At 35.2% G+C, this 19,854-nt stretch overlaps 1 protein-coding gene across 2 annotated transcripts; it reads left to right on the top strand.

Moving 5' to 3' along the window:
• The first annotated feature begins 439 nt into the window (after positions 1-439).
• Positions 440-4,644, top strand: LOC127844606 (transmembrane protein 70, mitochondrial-like). Of its 2 annotated transcripts, none has more exons than XM_052375004.1 (2): positions 440-572; positions 3,346-4,644. In XM_052375004.1, the coding sequence occupies exon 2, from the start codon at positions 3,349-3,351 to the stop codon at positions 4,336-4,338; it is 990 nt and encodes a 329-aa protein (XP_052230964.1). In that variant the 5' UTR covers positions 440-572; positions 3,346-3,348; the 3' UTR covers positions 4,339-4,644. The 2 variants fall into 2 exon arrangements, with proteins under 2 accessions (XP_052230964.1, XP_052230965.1); XM_052375005.1 differs by having other exon boundaries at positions 449-572; positions 3,349-4,644.
• The last annotated feature ends 15,210 nt before the right edge of the window (positions 4,645-19,854 follow it).

The following is a 19,854-nucleotide window of genomic DNA, read 5'->3' as shown; positions in this document are numbered from 1 at the left end:
AATATACTAAAACTTACCCGGAATATGTTCACATTTATGTCAAATTTTCTGTAAAATGGCCTCTATATTATCTTAACTCATACTCAAAAAGCATGTTGATGAACTTTTTTTTTACAAGAAGTTTGTTTAAGATGAATAATATCGGTATACGGTAATCAGTAGCGCGTTTTACGACATCGGATTTTGGGCGTAAATTCAACTCTGTTTGCAGCAGGTACATTTGCTGTAATATGTGCCGGCTCATTTATTTTTAAAATAAAAAAAATACGTAGGACAAAATTCCATCCGCAATATAATATTTGTACTAAGTCTTTTGAAGTATAATGCCTTATCATTTTAATTGCATTTATTCTTTTTTTTTCAGCTTCACTGCGAATTAAACAATTAATATATATAAAATCTGCGCCTATGATTCTATAAATGTTTGTCTGCCGGGTCACAGTCAACAACGAGACCGTATTGACGGTCGTAAACGGTGCTCGGTCGATATATGCCCTTTTGATTTATCCATAGAATGTCAAACAATGTTGTCGAATAAATATTTTCCGCATTGATAAATATTGGGCTAACAGGTATACAAGTATTACAGCGAAATATATATTCTGTGTTTTAGGGATTTTAATTTATACAATAATTTCTAGTATGATGTTTATTAGCTATTACACTTTTAACACTTCAAAACAACTCGCCCCTGAGCAAATTCGAACCAATGACATTATCCCTTTTAAAAACGTTACCAGGTGCTAGAGTTTTAAACAGCATTTTGTATTACACACATTCAAAACAAAATCTTTGTTATATTACACTTCAGTGATACATACTTATTTTGGTCAATATTTGTTATATAAAGTAAAGTTACAGTAATCCAACTCCCAGCTATTGACCCTGCTGGTTGCTGGAAGTTGCAACTGATTACACGTTTAATCATGTTAAGATGACACCCAGAATCTGGATGGCACTTTTATCGAAACCATTAGCCAAATGAAGTATTTTCTGGCATAGATAAACATAGATTGTAAATATATCCATAATGTGCAAATTAAAACAAATTACATGATGGGGTACGCTTGCATAATATTGATATTAATCCAAATTTTCAAACATGTCAACTGTTCATTTAAATTTTGCAATGGACAATGCCAAGTATTCCGAATTCTAATTTCCACTATTGACTATCTCTGGAATCCTCAGCCAGATAGGTCTTGTGTAATCTACTTATCACAATATACCGACTATCTCCTGAACATCTGTTAGATAGATCCAATTGTCAATTCAAAACTTTGGCTCACGGTTTGATGACGGTTTTTGTATAAAGTTTTTGTTTTGAGTATTTCTCCACAAATCACTCCCAAATTGATGTCAGTGATAACAGGTGTTTGTTACGATGTATTAGGTTGATTGAACTCAATTTTATTGACATGCGTGAGACATAATTTTTTGACATTTAAAAATCAGTTAACACGAAGAACTCGGAGCTGTACGATACATACTTATAAAAGCTCCGTGCATTCAAGAAGAACTAATATTAAGTTTTATTTTGTTGACAGTTTTATAGTTACAAATAATTTTATCAACAATGCTGTTGAAAACAAAGAATAGATTAACAATTCTTAAAAAATTTACTTAATTTTATTACCTGTGAATCACATATGAATTAAATGGAAATCTCAAACTGACTGCAGCCTTCTTAACAAGTTCATCTAAGTGACGGAATAAGATTGATATTTTAAAAAATATGGGCTTATGTGATCAGTTTTATTGTGTTTTGGAAATTCCTGGTTGAAGTGAAATACTAGCATCAATGTTTTATCCTTCCCCCCTTTGACTCCCAACACGCCCTTGTTGATCTAATCACAATCTTATGGATGCAACCTTGAAGTAAGCGACCTTTGTCTTATGCTTCCACTTTCAATCCCCCCAAGTGTTTTTCACTCTATTTTGATATGATATTGTATTAGGCAATTTTTGTCTTATGCGAAGAGCGACCGCTGATATTGTTGAGTAATTTTATGTCCCAATCTTGGATTAAGTGACCACTTACGGGTACCATTGGAAAATCTGTTGATTGTTAAGGGACAAACTTGATCACCATTTTATTGTAAGTTTGACGTAATCACAGGAAAGCCACATCCTGTCAAGAAACCATAAAAGAACGCTTTCTCGCTAAAATTGGTTTCCTTTGTCTAGCAATCAATATGCAAAACCAATCTTGTAATAGCACGCACAAAGCTCCGTCCATTGAATCTTTTACAGAGAACTCAGGGGGAGTTAACAGTTAAGAGCTCTACCTGATGTGCTAATATTGAACACCTGATTCTGTCATTCAATAATCTGCAATCATAATTACTTGGCATTACTTTGCAAACAAAGAATACATTTTTCTCCTTTCCACGAAAGGCAGAGTAGTTCTGATATACCAACTTCCTGTACATTTCCTAAAAATGGCAAACACGTGTGTTAACGAAATGCTTAAAAAAACATAAATTTTTGTGGTCTAAAAACAGCAACAGTGTTTTGTTGGACTATTACTAGTTATACAAATTCTATTTGTAACTACACAAATATCTGGATTATTTTATATAATTTAAATGTTAAACAAGACAGTTATGTCACAGAATCGGTCTATGAATTTAATACTGACGATGATTTTACTCTTTTTTTTTTCAGAATGGTCTTTATTTTAAAGACAATTTTATTAACAGACCACGTTTGGTTACTCTCTTATGTGGTCTCTTAATACAAGATTGACTGTAGTTTTATTAATAATTATTTTATACATGTAGCAGCGTTTAAATCAAAATACATGAAATATGAAATATTGACCTGTATAACTAATGTTATGTTGAAAATATGCCACAGGGATAGTATGTCTTACTCTATGATGTGCGTGCATGAAAGTGCCATTTTGACAAATTAGCACCCTGCCTTTTTTAAATCTAAGCTGATGCACTGAAAGATTTATTGAGTATATATTATGATTGACAACTGACCTTAAATGTTACCTTAATGTTTCACCATTAACAATTTGATATCAAACAAAATAGTTAATGAAAAATACCCACTCTGCAAAAAGAAAAATAATTTCTTTTGTAAAGATTTCAAATGATTTTCCATATGCCAAACAATTGAACTGTATAAACTTTATCAACAAAAATATATTATGCAATAGGAACTCGTGTGTCATTTAAGACTCCCTGAGTCTTGACATCTCATTCTTGGGGCATGATCAAAGTACAGGAAAAATGTGTGGACCTCGGCTGGTAAATCTCAGCTGGTAAATGTCCCATAATTGCAATTATTTTATTCTGTAAAAAAATAATACTACTTCAAATTATCTTGTTTCAGAAGATGACTGCTGTCAGCAAGCTAGGGCGTCCTCTGTGCCATGGCGTCAGAGTGGTTCTGTCAGGGCCCCGTACCCTGACCCAGCATCTCCCCATGCAACAACTTGAGACTTGGTCACCTCTCCCATCCAGTTCAGGACTCTCATTGAACCTTCAGGCAGTCGACAGATGTCCCACATTTGTTCAGAAACGTTACCTTCACAAAGATGATATCAGGACAAAAGACCCGGAATCTGGCCTACCTATTATTCATCCCAAAAAGGGCTTACTGGTCTACACGGGATCATTAAGCAGTAATCTGACCAGGGTGAAAATGGTGTCTATGAGTACGAGCATGATTTCTGTGTTTGTGCAGCCTTTTGTCATCTCAGCTGCCAAGGATGACATGATGATGAAGGCTGGTATACTTGGCACTATCAGCACTCTGGTGTTCTGTACCCCTGCTCTGCTTCACTTCGTGGCAAAGAAGTATATCACCGACATCTATTACAATGAGGACACTAAGGTGTTCACGTTGGCCAGAAAAACGTTTTTCTTACGGAGAAAAGAGGTTGAATACAAAGCTGAAGACGTCAAGATTCCATTCCATGGTGGATTCTTGGTTAATCATGTCATCAAAGGTACAAATTATTTCATCGATGTTGCAAGTTTTCGCAGCAAAGACATTTACAAGCACATGGTCGGGTATGACTCTCCCATGACAGAGGAAATAAAGATTTTATCAAGCGATGTAACAGCCCCTAAGAAAGAAATGAGCAAGAAGAAGTTTGGTCTGTTTGAAGACGAAGATGAAACTGTGAAAAACCAACATTTAGAGCCAGATGCCAATAAAAAGATTGCACTCATGCGAGATGAGCCCCAGAAAACTCGCGTTCAAACAGCCATGCCCCCAAAGCCATCCATGCTTGGGAACCCAGTCCTGTTAGATGATGACGATGACGACTGTGGAACAACTAAAGCAGCTGAAAAACAGAAGACAAAAATTAAACAATGAAATGATTGATCTTTGATCATTTAATTTTTCGATAACACATTTTTTTTGGCACTACAGTTTTGTATATTGGATTTGCCTCATTAATGAGTTTAAAGTTGAAATACAGTAAGACGTTCACAAAAATTATGTTGAAATGACATTATGATTTACACTTTTAATTTTTTAGGATGATAGTCTTTCTAAAGAGATTGCTGATGTTGTGTAAAGACAAAATTTGTTGCTTTGTTGGAAATATTTTATTTGAAACAAGTTTATGATTTCAGTTGACAAATCATTGTTTCTAGAAAATAAATAAAATATATTTGATATGTATCTTTATTTTAGTGGAATGACGTTACGAAAACGATTACATTCAACATCCATTAAGAACAAAGTTACCAAAAATCGCAGTAAATGTGACGAGTTTTCATTTCAAATATTTAATTAAAAGTCAGTAATATAACTTTTAAGGCAATATATTTCTATCAATAACAAATAGATTAACACTAAAAGCAACATATTTTTATGCCCCCTTTCAAAGAAGAGGGGGTATATTGTTTTGCACATGTCGGTCGGTCCGTCCACCAGATGGTTTCCAGATGATAACTCAAGAACGCTTAGGCCTAGGATCATGAAACTTCATAGGTACATTGATCATGACTGGCAGATGACCCCTATTGATTTTCAGGTCACTAGGTCAAAGGTCAAGGTCACAGTGACTCGAAATAGTAAAATGGTTTCCGGATGATAACTCAAGAATGCTTAGGCCTAGGATCATGAAACTTCATAGGTACATTGATCATGACTGGCAGATGACCCCTATTGATTTTCAGGTCACTAGGTCAAAGGTCAAGTTCACAGTGACTCGAAATAGTAAAATGGTTTCCGGATGATAACTCAAGAATGCTTACGCCTAGGATCATGAAACTTCATAGGAACATTGATCATGACTGGCAGATGACCCTTATTGATTTTCAGGTCACTAGGTCAAAGGTCAAGGTCACAGTGACTCGAAATAGTAAAATGGTTTCCGGAAAATAACTAAAGAATGCTTACACCTAGGATCATGAAACTACATAGGAACATTGATCATGACTGGCAGATGACCCCTATTGATTTTCAGGTTACTAGGTCAAAGGTCAAGGTCACAGTGACTCGAAACAGTAAAATGGTTTCTGGATGATAACTCAAGAATGCTTACGCCTTTGATCATGAAACTTCATAGGAACATTGATCATGACTGGCAGATGACCCCTATTGATTTTCAGGTCACTAGGTCAAAGGTCAAGGTCACAGAGACTCGAAACAGTAAAATGGTTTCAGGATGATAACTCAAGAATGCTTACGCCTAAGATCATGAAACTTCATAGGTACATTGATCGTGACTGGCAGATGACCCCTATTAATTTTCAGGTCACTCGGTCAAAGGTCAAGGTCACAGTGACTCGAACCAGTAAAATGGTTTCCTGATGATAACTCAAGAATAATTAGGCCTAGGATCATGAAACTTCATAGGTACATTGATCATGATTTTCAGGTCACTAGGTCAAGGTCACAAAAAACGTATTCAAACAATGGATGCCACTACAACTGACAGCCCATATGGGGTCATGCATGTTATACAAACAGCCCTTGTTTTTTTTAAACAAGTTAATAAATGTCTCTGTGGATTATCTGAATCATCTGAAAAGTGGGTCATATAGGGCCAAAAACTTAGGTAATAAGTAAAACTGACAACCAGTCTGTGAGTGCTAGAATACTTCTTTCGACAATGGTTCTATTCCTTTCATACTGTTTCCTTATATGGGTGGGAAAAGAAAGCATGTGAACACTGTAAATTCACATTTTTGCGATATCAATTTGAAACAGTTTTCTCAATATTTTGAAAACGGCTTTGCTTTCTTGGAAAACATGGGAGCTTGTGCATGGATTAACTTTCTTTATGTCACGGTGTAGATGTAGATGCATATCGGTGGCCTTTCTGTCAAAATGCTGCCTCTCTGTTCATTCTTGGCTGCCTATCTGTCAAAAACAAGAAAATGGATGATGGACATTCACAAAACTGGTAAGAAAATCTAAAATTAAAACCCGTCAACACATTTGTGCATAAAAAGAGGTGGTCCATGAGTTGAAGCATATATCCAGCTACAGGTTCACAGTATTCTGCAGGTCCAAACACTTATCACAAACTCTATCGAAGATGGAATGATGACGAGGGTGGTGAAACAATCGTGCATACATGCCACTTTGATGACTTTTTAACATAGCTTTTCTATAATATGTCAAATATCTAGTGTCATTGATATCATCTTTATGATCAAAACTTTATGTTCATTGTACGCTATATAGTAATTTTCATCAATTTTACCTAAAAAATGCCTTCTTTCGCTTTCGTTGTGTCACAGAAAGCCTCTCGATCGGCTCACTTTTCTGGCACGGGAAGCCTAGTCGTCGCACTAAACCGCTTGATATATCAAATTTGGTCAATTTGAAACATTTTGCCTAATCATCTCTTGTCTGAGTTTGAAACTGAGTTAATCAAGTCATATGTCACTAGGTCAAGATGAGAAATCAACAACAACATGGTGAACACTTTGAAAATCTCAAATTGGCCAAGAAGACATTTCAACATTTGTTTCAATGATATCTCAAACGAGTTTTAAATGGTTCTGCTTTATAAACTCCATTAGGAGGTGGGGCATTTCAGTCCTATTGCTAAAGAAAAAAGCTAACAAACATTCTAAACAAATTATAATTTTGCCCAATATACTTGAAAATTGGTTGAAATATTTTTCTCAGTGATATATCAACTGAGTGTGAAAACGTGTCTGCTAGGGGGAGTTGTGTGTACAATTTTTAGCTCAATGAGCTCATGGTGAGCTTTTGTGATCGCCTTTTGTCCTTCGAGTGTTGTGGGGCGTAAACATTTGCCTTATTAAAACTCTAGTTTTTGTATGGCTTTATTGAATACTTGACAAGCTATAGCTAGAGCCAATATTTATTATTCAATATTGATGGAACTTTGCAGAACATTTGTCCCAATGATATCTTTGCATAGTAGGTCAAGTGAAGTATAATTTAATTAGGTCACTGGGTCAAGATGAAGAACAGGACGCTTGTTTAAATTTTTTGCTCTATCTTGGACTATTGAGTTTTCACATGCAAGTTACATACATAAGCAGAGTCGCAGTGGTGTAGCGGATATGGTGTCCGCCTAGCAATCGGGAGGTCACGGGTTCGATCCCCTCTGTGGGAGCATTATTTCCCCCATAGACACCAAGTACTAGTTCTAGTCTCAATTCAGCTCAAATGAATAGATTTAAACTAAGTAACAATAACACATATGAGAAACTTCAAGGTCAATATTATTTTGAACTTTTTATGAAACTAACTCAACCTTAAGTAGAGGTGCCATTAACTTAATATAGCTAGATGCCTGTAGACCAGATGTTTAGCCCCTTTGGTAATAATGCTTTTGATTGTTAACAAGTCGTGCAACGCAAATATTTAACCTTTTACCTTTATTGTGATCTTTACTCAGGTGTGATACAACCACTCCACATGGATAACATTTTGGTAAATTATTATTATCATAAGTTGACACAAAAGGTAATTTGCCAAAGTTGGACATTCAATTTCAACAGTTATTTACAGTTTGACTTTTTACCTTTAAATGTGACTTACCTTTGAGACAGCGAGAATCAGATGGTCATTACACATGACTCTCAGTAATCACAAAGTGAACATTTGTGGTAAATAAATATAAAATTTTATGATGAATGAGTTACAATCTAGACAAGCTGTTGAATGACTAAGTTTAAATTTAGTATTGCTTTAAGTGTTACCTTGACATTTTAGGCAGCACGACTGGTGGTACATTATGCTACACACCATCTTCTCACTGTGAACATTTGTGATAAATTATTTTAGAATCAAATGAAGAATGATGATGTTACAGTCTGGCGAAGCTTTTTTAAAGGCAAATTTAACATATGACCTCTACATGTTACCTTAACATTCAAGGTAAGGAGATGAATGTTGAACGCTAAATGCTTTTCTCACGGTGGTCATTATGGCAAGTTATTTCAAAATTGCATGATAAATGACAAAGATTCAGTCCGGAAAAGATGTTTCATAGTTTAATTTGACTTTTGACCTGCATTCTTGACCTTTGAGGTATTGAGATGGATGTTACATGCAACATTCCTTCTCAATATGGTGGTCATTTGTGGTAAGCTTTAAAGAAATTTTACGAAGGTTACAGTTTTATTTTACCATGTTTACCTCTTAAGTGTGGCTTTTACTGTAGAGCGAGACAATTGTTACACTCCTCAAGTCATCATATGACGGTGAACTTTTTATGCCCCCCTTCGAAGAAGAGGGGGTATATTGCTTTGCTCATGTCGGTCGGTCCGTCCGTCCGTCCACCAGGTGGTTGTCAGACAATAACTCAAGAACGCTTGGGCCTAGGATCATGAAACTTCATAGGTACATTGATCATGACTTGCAGATGACCCCTATTGATTTTGAGGTCACTAGGTCAAAGGTCGAGGTCACGGTGACCCGAAATAGTAAAATGGTTTCCGGGTGGTAACTCAAGAACGCATACGCCTAGGATCATGAAACTTGATGGGTAGATTGATCATGACTCGCAGATGATCCCTATTGATTTTGAGGTCACTAGGTCAAAGGTCACGGTGACCCGAAATAGTAAAATGGTTTCCGGATGATAACTCAAGAACGCATACGCCTAGGATCATGAAACTTGATGGGTAGATTGATCATGACTCGCAGATGATCCCTATTGATTTTGAGGTCACTAGGTCAAAGGTCACGGTGACCCGAAATAGTAAAATGATTTTCGGATGATAAATCAAGAACGCATATGCCTAGGATCATGAAACTTTGTAGGTAGATTGATCATGACTTGCAGATGACCCCTATTGATTTTCAGGTCACTAGGTCAAAGGTCAAGGTCACGGTGACCCGAAATAATAAAATGATTTTCGGATGATAACTCAAGAACGCATATGCCTAGGATCATGAAACTTCATAGGTAGATTGATCATGACTCGCAGATGACCCCTATTGATTTTGAGGTCACAAGGTCAAAGGTCAAGGTCACGGTGACCCGAAATAGTAAAATGATTTTCGGATGATAACTCAAGAACGCTTTTGCCTAGGATCATGACACTTCATAGGTACATTGATCGTGACTTGCAGATGACCCCTATTGATTTTCAGGTCACTAGGTCAAAGGTCAAGGTCACAGTGACAAAAGTCGCATTCACACAATGGCTGCCAGTACAACGGACAGCCCATATGGGGGGCATGCATGTTTTACAAACAGCCCTTGTTTGAATTGTGGTTATATATTTTGGACTTATATTTTCAATGACAAAATTACAGCCACGACAAGCTTGGACCCACAACCAAAATGCAATACAATCCCCCATCACATGTAGCTATATGGGGCTTTTTGTAAGCTGGCTCAACAAAATACGTCCTTTAAATCGAATGTGTTCTCTAACCGAAAAACAACACCCCTTGTACTTGGGTATAATAGGCCTACTTTTATTTTGCTTTCTAGACTTCGGTGGTTACTGTTCGATGTTTGCTTTTGTCATTATACGTTTCTTACATTACTAATCTTTGAAGGCATATTCAGTCAATAAATGTTAATTGTTAAAGAGTCAAAAGGCCCTGGTGTTCTTACCTGATCCCTTAAAAAATTAGAAGATCTGAATCTGCTTTGGTATTATTTTTGTAATAAATTTGTCTTCGACCAAGCTCTCCTACCGTTGATTCATACTCTATGTGGACAGTAACAGTATTGAATCAAATGTTATGCCATAGTTTGAAAATTTGCCTAATATGAAGGCTGGTTGGCTCTATTGAAATAAAAAAAAAATTAAGTATGAAACACATAATTACGATTATCATTTCATACCAGGAAAACTGCACGACCTCGTGGCAGGCAGGTATTGAATAGTACAATTTTCAAAATCTCCTAACAAATTGTCTGATATTGGGTAAAACATGATTCATTGCTTGTCCACTACATTTGTATGTTTCAATAAAGTTACATACGAAAAACTAATCCACCCTCTAGAAGTTATGATTCAATGGACTGGAACCAATTTTGAACTTGACATAGACATCAGCAAAATAAAATAATCTCTTTAGGAGGTTTCATAGTGATTGAGCATAGAAATCTCCCAAAGCATTCTCGAGCTATTTCAGGTACCAACCTAGTTTACGACCACACACTACAGTGTATAGAATTCAGCAAGGATATCATAAAATAGACCACATTTAATATGAATATTCTGGCCAAAGTTACCAGAAAATTGACCAATAATGTGGCCTTAAGAGACTTCACAATGTTAAATATTCACGACTGACATGCCACGGCATACTATAGACAATCTTAACAGCTTGCTTTAACTATTTTTATTTATTGAGTAATAACATGACTCAGACAAAATACAGACATTCAAGCGGATTTTGTTAATTCTGTCATCTGAGAATAAAAGTTATGAGAATAAAAATTCAAATGAAAATACTTATTAAAACATGAATATGACATTTCTAGGCACATTGTTACGTCAAACTTTTGGTTATTGAAATATTTTCTACACAGAACCATTTATATGAACATATTTAAACCTTAGATTACTGGATGGGGACAATTTACTTTAAGGTATGTTGTCTCTCCAGCAAAAATAGGCCGTCTAGTCAAAGTCGTATTTGAATTGCATATGGCGATCACAAACAGCTGCTAACATGTAAAATGTTATGGGATACAGGTCAAATGTGATTCAAATGAAAAAGTTCTGTCTGTTGTAAACTGGGTTTATCAACTTATTTATTACTATGCTTTCATTATCAGTATCATTATTTAAACATAATACTATCATAGATATCACTTCTATACTTTTAATTTTCTTCAAAAAGAAACAACATCAACTTATGTTAAAAAGTTGCTCTTTAGCAAAAATTATAAGCTAACCGCTAATTTGCATTGCAGCCATATTATTTATTAAGTCCAAAAGGAAACATTATTGTTTTGAGTAAGTAGTGTTGACAATGGAAATAAAAAGAACACTACCCAAATACCCGACTGTACGGTACCGTTTTTAAACAAACATCTTTTTTTTTTAACTCAGCCCAGAAATATGATTTTTTTAATTGTTCGCTCGCTTGTGGTTAAAGGGGCCGTCCAACAAATTTTGGCATGTATTGAAGCATGTCATTAAATGCTTTATATTGATAAATTTAAACATTTGACCTAAAACTCTCCAGTAAAAAACAAGAATACATTTTTTTAAAGGAAAAAAGTAACCCTCAATAGGACTCGAACAACTGACTCCTGGAGTAAAAAGTCTCCCGCCTAGACCACTCGACAATCCATGCTCATGCTTAGAGCGGATTACCTATATAAGCAATCCTCGTAGTTTCCCAAAATATAACTACAACAACAAAACTTTCCAAATTATTCAATCGTTTCGCGTCGCACAACGCTTTATAATTTTCATGTTTACAAATCGTCAGAAGATGCATGATAATAATGGATATTTAAGAGCATGGTAAATGGTCAGTATTACTTTTTCCTCAAAAATATCATAAAATATCATAACAAAAACAAAAATTTGCGAATTTGAAACAACTTTTTATAATTTGGTCAATTTACCAATCTGTTGGACGGCCCCTTTAATATTACAATTATGTCAAACTTTTCCAATATAACGGAAAGATTACGAAACTCTGTGAACAAGACTCTTTAAGAGACGTGTGTTTGAAATGGCTGAACTATTGAGTACTGCCATTAAATAAGAAAGTAAGGATAATTATGCATCGGAAAAAGAACATTAAATTATAACACAACTCGCACACAAAAAACTTAAAACACTATTGGTGCGCTTCACGAAATTCAAATCGAAAGATTATAAGCTGGCAAAGGCAATCTTTTTTACTTTCTGTAATTTCTCATTTTGCTTTCTATAAGTATCAGTGACTTTAAAGTGAGTTTATACTAGAACTTGAGCTGCATTATGAATTTATGACCCTGCTCACCCCAAGGGGTAATTTTCAAGGTTATGTTTACCTTAACCCTCTAGGTAGTTGGCATTTCCTGGCAACAGTTTGCAAAATTCTGTTGGGGCTTTACAGTGGTATGGGACTTTGAAACGCATACCCCTTATTTTGCAGTTTTTCTCTTTTCAATTTGCAATACTGCTGCTATTTTTTTTCTTTTAAAGCAATATTGTTGCTAAATAACTGGTGCCCCAGCCAATTCTTTCGAATTTAGACTTTGTGAATGACAAATCTACCTACATTATAACATAGTGTATCTTTGATACACACACATTGGAAATATAAACTATTTTTACAAAAAGTTACGTCCCTTTGTTTGGTTCCGTTCATTTTAATTAATTTCTACAGACGAGACCAACGTTTTGACTTTCAATATGTCATGATAAGGTAAGTGGATTTTATTTCTTAATTATTTGATCAGTTTTGGTAAATCAGAAATACATCTTAATGTATTTTTCAATAAGTTATAATTTAGCCGAAATATGATGTTTTATCAACTGTAATGTTTTCATACTGCATGGTTTGTACTGCTGGGAATGCAAGTTATTTAATCACACCTCAGGCACAGGTGGTTAGCGTGTGGCTATGATATTAAATACATGTAGTGAAAACATCATTTTGAATGATAAATAATCATATTATAACGAAAAATATACTTTCTGAATAAAAATCACTATCAAATATATATACATAAGGTATTCAACTCGAAATCACCCGAAAACAGTGTGCATCGATTTGAATAGCCCTTTCTTCATCAATTTTGCAGCGATTTTCACGATCTCGGTCTTATTCAACGCAGAAATAAATTTCCTTTCTGGAACTGTACATGTCTTGCATTATTTTTACAAATACTGGGTCAACTTTTAAGAAATAACACGATAAACAACTCAGGTAACCCACTTAACATCGATCAGACAGGATTCATGAATGAAATCTCCAGGTGTAAAGATACACCTTCGCATTTGACCAAATCACTGGTGTGTTTAAAATGTCAGTTAGTTGAAATGTATGTTTTATTGAATTATGGTGTCGAGGTCCGTGAACTTTGCAGGGAAAATGCCCTTTACTCCGTGAAGATTTCAGTCTTAGATCCTGTCTAATCGATGTTAAGTGGGTCACGCGAGTTGTGTATCGTGTCATTTCTTAAAAATTTGCGAACCTGAAACATTTTTTTAATTTTGTCAATGTACAAAAACGTGAAATGGCCCCTTCAATGTATACGACTAACTGTTGTGGATAAATTGAAATACTTGTTTAGATAGAAGTTGAACTAAAGATAAATCATGTTATCACATACATTGAAGAATTGATCATATTTATGAACAATTTTAATGATGTCTGTTATAACCGGAATGACATATTCATCCACAGAAACAAATTATTAGTTTATTTAGCCTTCAAAAAGCGAAACACGATTATAGTAATTTTAATGCTGTAATTCGAGGGTTGAAAAGTAGGTTAATTTTTTGTTTCCGAGCTTTGCTCCATGTCAACGGAGCTAAATGCATTTGCGTAAAGCGAAGTTCGTACAGTCTAATCAGGGGCAACATTTTCCACCATAACTATATGTTCGTTTAGACGAAACTTCCTTCAATCGAATAATATCATAAACGCGGAAAATGACGAGACTAAACTCAAATGCAGGAAGTGAAGCTTTCCCTGAAAGAGGATCATACCACTGTATGATGAATAATATAAGCGAGTTATAAACGCCGCTATCATCGTTATATGAACACGTCCGACTTTTTGGAAATAATTTTGATTAACCTTTGGCGTAATATTTATATAAATGGAGACCATATTTTTGAAGAACACGATTTTAGTATTCTCTTGTTTTGTAAAGGTATGTTGGGGATTAACGAACTGTGTAAGCAGTTACTATCAATGCAGATATTAAGAATGTGTGTATTTCCGCGCCTGAGACTGCATTTTGTGTTATCCGGAGTGTGTACTAACACTCCTACGTAATTGAATTACTAGATTCACGATTTTTTTACAATTATGTCGGCAATATCAAGCTATTGATTTGTAAATAAAATATTGTCAAATTTGATGTTGTCTTGTTGTGTTGTGAGGTAAAAAGCCGGAGTACCGGAGAGAACCACATCTGTCTGGTATGGTAACCACCAAACAAAACTCACATGCTTCCGGACACGGGAATGACCCCGGGTCGTTTAGGTGAGAAGCGCGTGTACCAACCACTGTGATAACCGAACAACATACCGATGTTAAGGTATTCCCGAAGATAATTTTGTATACGTGCACGTATATGACCGTTTACTGCAATAACACTCGACAGTTTCATGTGACCCTGAAGACATATATTTCTTTTTTGTTGTTCATAGGCCAATGAATAATTTTTGCTAAGTGGCAAAGTTTGGACAAAACAACAGGACATTTGACGGATTAGCAATCGCTTTAAACATCAAAATTGTAGAGTTGTACGTACTTTACATTCACCAATCAACGTGGACTAAATGTAATGGTGGTGTTTCAGTGGCGAATGTCCACTTAAGTAAACAAACATAGGTCTACGTCCTTGTTCAATCTATATCAAGTTAATCAGGAAGTTTGAATGACTTTAAACGTGCATGTATAGGTCTTAGTTTTCGTAATATCAATATCAACTATTTGCAGTCCGTATACCAGAAATTATATGGGTTATTCGGGTGCCAGACTGGCAATATAACTGCGTTTGCAAAATTGAGTCCTTCTCGTCCTAAACTATTCTTGGTTGTAGATCGTTCCAACTTTGGAGAGCGAGTTATTAATCGCCAAACCCATCGTTTTTGTTTCGATTTGCAACTTTATCAGGAGGTAAAAGAAATTCATATATTAGGAAAGTTGTTGACTAGAATGTATATTAAAAACTTACAAATACGTATTTAGATTTCACCCGCTCTGTTCGCGTTCGCCTTTATAATATATAATATATACTAGTATATATGTACAGCCTTTATATCTTATAAACGCGTTTTGTTGACTGATTAAGACGATGATTTTGCTTGACACCTATTAATATGCTATTTATTATAGTTTAGAAAATTGTTTTGCACTATATATTACATGTATAAGTTTGTGTTTTCCTTTTGGGCTGGAAATGACTTTAGTGTTTCGGTTTAATAAATTTTCCAAACATGCTCGTAGTTGAACATGTCGGAACACTCTGCCAAAAATCACGATTTTTTTCTCTCTAAAAAATAAACTTTTTAAATAGGATTGTTTATACAATGTATAATCTATTTTTTTTTCCGATCCCATTCGTGTATTATGAATCAATGCAACAAACCCCTATACTTGTTCATGTATTGTTTCGTAAAAAAAAATCCACAAAATATTTTGATGAAATATGTCGTTTGGTGGTTTTGATATCGCTGTATCAATAAACCTAGCAGAGTTTTAGTACTTCGCAATATCTAATTTACATACACGAAACTAAATTGAGATGTCTCATTTGCAAGTTTCTACTTCTGTGACCCATTCTGATTCAAACCACTTCATTTGCGTTCAATTTAATTGTAACGTAAATCTGGAAGTTTATAATATGAACAATGGACTTCGGCGTTGTAAGAGCTCCATCGCATGAAGATGTGGTGAATGAAAACAGTTACGTTTATATCAAATTAACATGTTAGATGGTATGCGTGTTCTAATTAGAAGATACTAACCACTAATTTTCATAATTATAGTATGCTATTTGCAAATAAGGACTTAGCGTTCAAAATAATATGGCGGGATATGTTTTTATTTGCACTTAACATTGACTAATTATGTATAAAAAATGCAATCAAATCTACCAAAAAGTATACTTACATTTACAAGAAAGTCTACCGTCAATTGTAAGGCCGTTCAAAATGCAAGTGTAGGTCTCGGTTGGGTAAGAGCTATATCACATTATGTGCATGCCGTAAACAAGAAATATAGACGGGTTATTCGGTGGCCAGATGGGCATTTTAAGCGCGTTTGTAAAAAGTGCGTAACTTTCTTAGCTAAACATTTTCTTGGTTGTTGATGGCATGCAGAATGCACTCGTTTGAATTTCTGAGAGTGGGTTATTAATCGTTAAATCCACTGAATTAGGTTTGATAAAGTTACTTTTTCTGGAGGTTACTGTGATTAATCCATATACATGTGTATTAGGCGTGTCGTTGGAAAGACCGTGTTTTAAGCAACTCTATCAATTATTGATAAGGGACGGCACATGCCCGCTGCAGTTTATTTTTTGTGATTCAACGGAGACTTAATTAAAACAGAGAATACAGAACAGTACTGAACAGTTTAGTTTATTTTGCCTTAAGCATATATACAGCTGATCGTCATAAACATACATATGCAATAACAGCAGGCGTTTCAATTAAATACACAACATACATCATTTCGAAGAAACATCGATTTGAAAAGGAATTAAATACAACATGTTTTAGTGAGAATGTCACAGTAAAGTCGGCACATGATTAACCAGACCAGCATATGCTTCCGGTAATACGGGAAAACCGGAAATGCTTGAACCATGTGCTATTTAAGTTATCACGTGCTGTTGACATAAACAAAACAACATTTAGTATAAATTTCACAATGTGTTCAACACGCCTGTTATAAGGACTTTGCATGCTTTAAACGTAGATGACTGCATAAATGAGGGACTGATTACAAGGAAACACGTAAACTTGTTAAGTGTTTATTTTTGTGCGCAAAAAAAATGGTAAACTTGTTTTATTTTTTCAGCAGATAATACGTATGTAAAAGCTTCCATGTTTTTTGTTTTCTACAATATAACATGACTTTTAAATAATTCAGTTGTAGGATCATGTCTATTTAAATTGTTTTGATCACCTTAATTTTGCGGTTCTGATTGTTGGACATGTAATAACTATAAACAAATACAATAGCATCTATAGTACATGCAGTGTTATATTATTCACACAAGGGCTTATTTTATTTCAGCGTTTTTGTTTGAAAGAAACAATTATAAATATTCCTTTATGTAATGATATAAAGTTTAAGACAATAAGTTTTAAAAATTTTCAGTGTGTTGTTTACTGTCTGAATTAAGTATTGATTTCAAAAACCGGATGGGAAACCAAAGCATTACGATTATGCATACATGTTTTATTTCACGTTGTTAAACGCATGGGGGAATTAATTGTTGAAAACTATATTCAAACAATATATCCGTCACACGAGGAGTCAATTGTTGACTCGCTATGTTTAGTAGTGGTATATTATTTCATTGCATTTATAATTTAAAAGAAGTCGTTTTGTATATTTACTTTTAATGAAAGTTCACGCGAGTGCAAATAGGTAATGTATAAAAACGCATAATGTATATTGCAAAACGTAATGCTTTCATGATGTACACCGTCAAAATGAGACTCCTTAATCTAATTATGCGGAATAGTCTTAGTAGGTAACATTAAAATAGAGAACAATAATAAAGTTTGAACTTTGTTTCGCAATATTAAATTTCCGCATTTTGCGCAAAAAAGATTTGAGTTGCTAGGGTAATCTCTAAGCGCATCTTTTTCTAAACTTGATTTGTTTTCTGCAATTGTTATTGGTATTCATACGCAAACCACTGGTGCTTGACATATATTTTACAATTTTACCTCCCACAAAGTTTTGTTCTTTCTCTATATGAACGGTCCAGGTAATCAGAATACAATACAGAGTTTCCTGACTGGTCACTAGTTTCCTGCTAAATAAGGACCGCACGCGCTAAATATTGACCGAATAACGTCACCAACGAGCGGTACATGCAGATTATTCCCTTCCGTTCATTGACATTTTGGGGCTTCCTAGATGGTCACTATTAAGTCCTAACTCCATTTTAATGTGTGTTTTTTTTATTTCTTAAGGAACACGCACTTTTTTACTAAGTGAATGTACAATGGCAAAACAAAGATTGAAACACAGATACCGTTTCCATTGAACAAGTTATTTAGTTGTAGAGGCATTAGGAGCAATGCGACGCGAATCACCCGAGCGTTGTTTTACGTGTGTTGCTGGATTTGCAATACTAGTATTTAATATTTGATTATGATCCAAGCGAAATTTAATATTTCCTGACAGTCCTAGCAATATTTGTATTTTTTATGGTGCATACGGCATGTTATAAGACATATTTATCCTTAGAACTATCGTTAACTTATATTTAATCACTGTGTAAGATCATTGCGAAATTTAATTTAGTATTTCATTTTAGTGCATACAAATTTAGCAAGAAAGCTTTATACCAACAACTGCCTCAAACTGATATTTAATATTTGCTTATGGTCCTGGCGGTGTTTTCCGATGTCTTTGCAAAAACTTCATCATCGTCCATTCTTATTAAATGACTGTGAACTTTCCATTAGATTCTAACAAAAAAGGGAAATACTAAGGCGCGTGTAAATAAATACACAATATCTGTCCATTTCCTTTGCTCCAGACGCACACCATATATGTGTCTTGTTCTGTAAAAGCTGGTCATAATGCATGTGCGTAAAGTGTCGTCCCAGATAAGCCTGTGCAGTCCGCACAGGCTAATCAGGGACGACACTTTCCGCTTTTATGGTATTTTCAGTTTCAAGGAAGTCCCTTCTTACCGAAAATCAAGTTTAGGCGGAAAGTGTTGTCCCTGATTAGCCTGTGCGGACTGCACCTAATGGGGACGGACTGTGCGTCCACCAAAGCCGTCGCTTTCCAGAAATATGTCTGGGTCTTTAACGGAACCCACTTTGTTCTGTTTGTCGGGTAATCGGTGGTTTTGATAGTGCTGTACAGCATGCTCGGACACACAATTTTCAGCCACAAGAAAAGATTAATGATGTACAACCCGAGAAAAAACAGAGCCCCGTCGTCGACTGAAGTTGACACGTCTTTTACTGACTGAAGTTATACGGTGGACGACACAATGCAAGGGAATGACAAAAGAGTAATCAAAACGCTAATCGCAACAAAATCTCTTTTTCCAAACAATAATCGGCATTTAACAGTATCTAAGAAATCGACGAACGCACAGAAAGAGTCAGGCATTGACAGCGAGGCAGTAAAAATTACCGTCGTCATGGTTATCGTTAACATAGTTTTCATCGTCAGTTGTTTACCGTACTTCTTATTGGTTGTTTGGCGCGTTTTTAAGCGCCAACACGAGGCAGAGTTTCTGTCCGATGCCGGCCTCGTTTGGTTTAAAATTGGGTCACGGTCAGGTCTTCTCTCAACAGTGGTCTCAATCCGTGGATTTACGGAATTTTCAACAGCAATTTTAGACATTTTTTCTTTGGTTGGATGTGTAGGAAGCGATGAATATATTGAAACGCATAATTATTATACAAATATTTGGTTCCCTTCATTATCGTGAATGACACAAGAATGGATTTCTTCCCTGTAATAGAGCGACTATTTGTCGCCAATAGCTTACGTTGTGCGTTTGATTGACTGATAATTAAATCTCACCTGTAT

Source organism: Dreissena polymorpha, chromosome 9 (genome assembly GCF_020536995.1).
Source record: "Dreissena polymorpha isolate Duluth1 chromosome 9, UMN_Dpol_1.0, whole genome shotgun sequence".
Classification (NCBI taxonomy): Eukaryota; Metazoa; Mollusca; class Bivalvia; order Myida; family Dreissenidae; genus Dreissena; species Dreissena polymorpha.
This window is presented reverse-complemented; position numbering and strand designations above follow the sequence as displayed.

Excerpts from the sequence above, each read along its gene's own strand:
- LOC127844606 (XM_052375004.1), top strand. The coding sequence starts at position 3,349 with ATGACTGCTGTCAGCAAGCTAGGGCGTCCTCTGTGCCATGGCGTCAGA.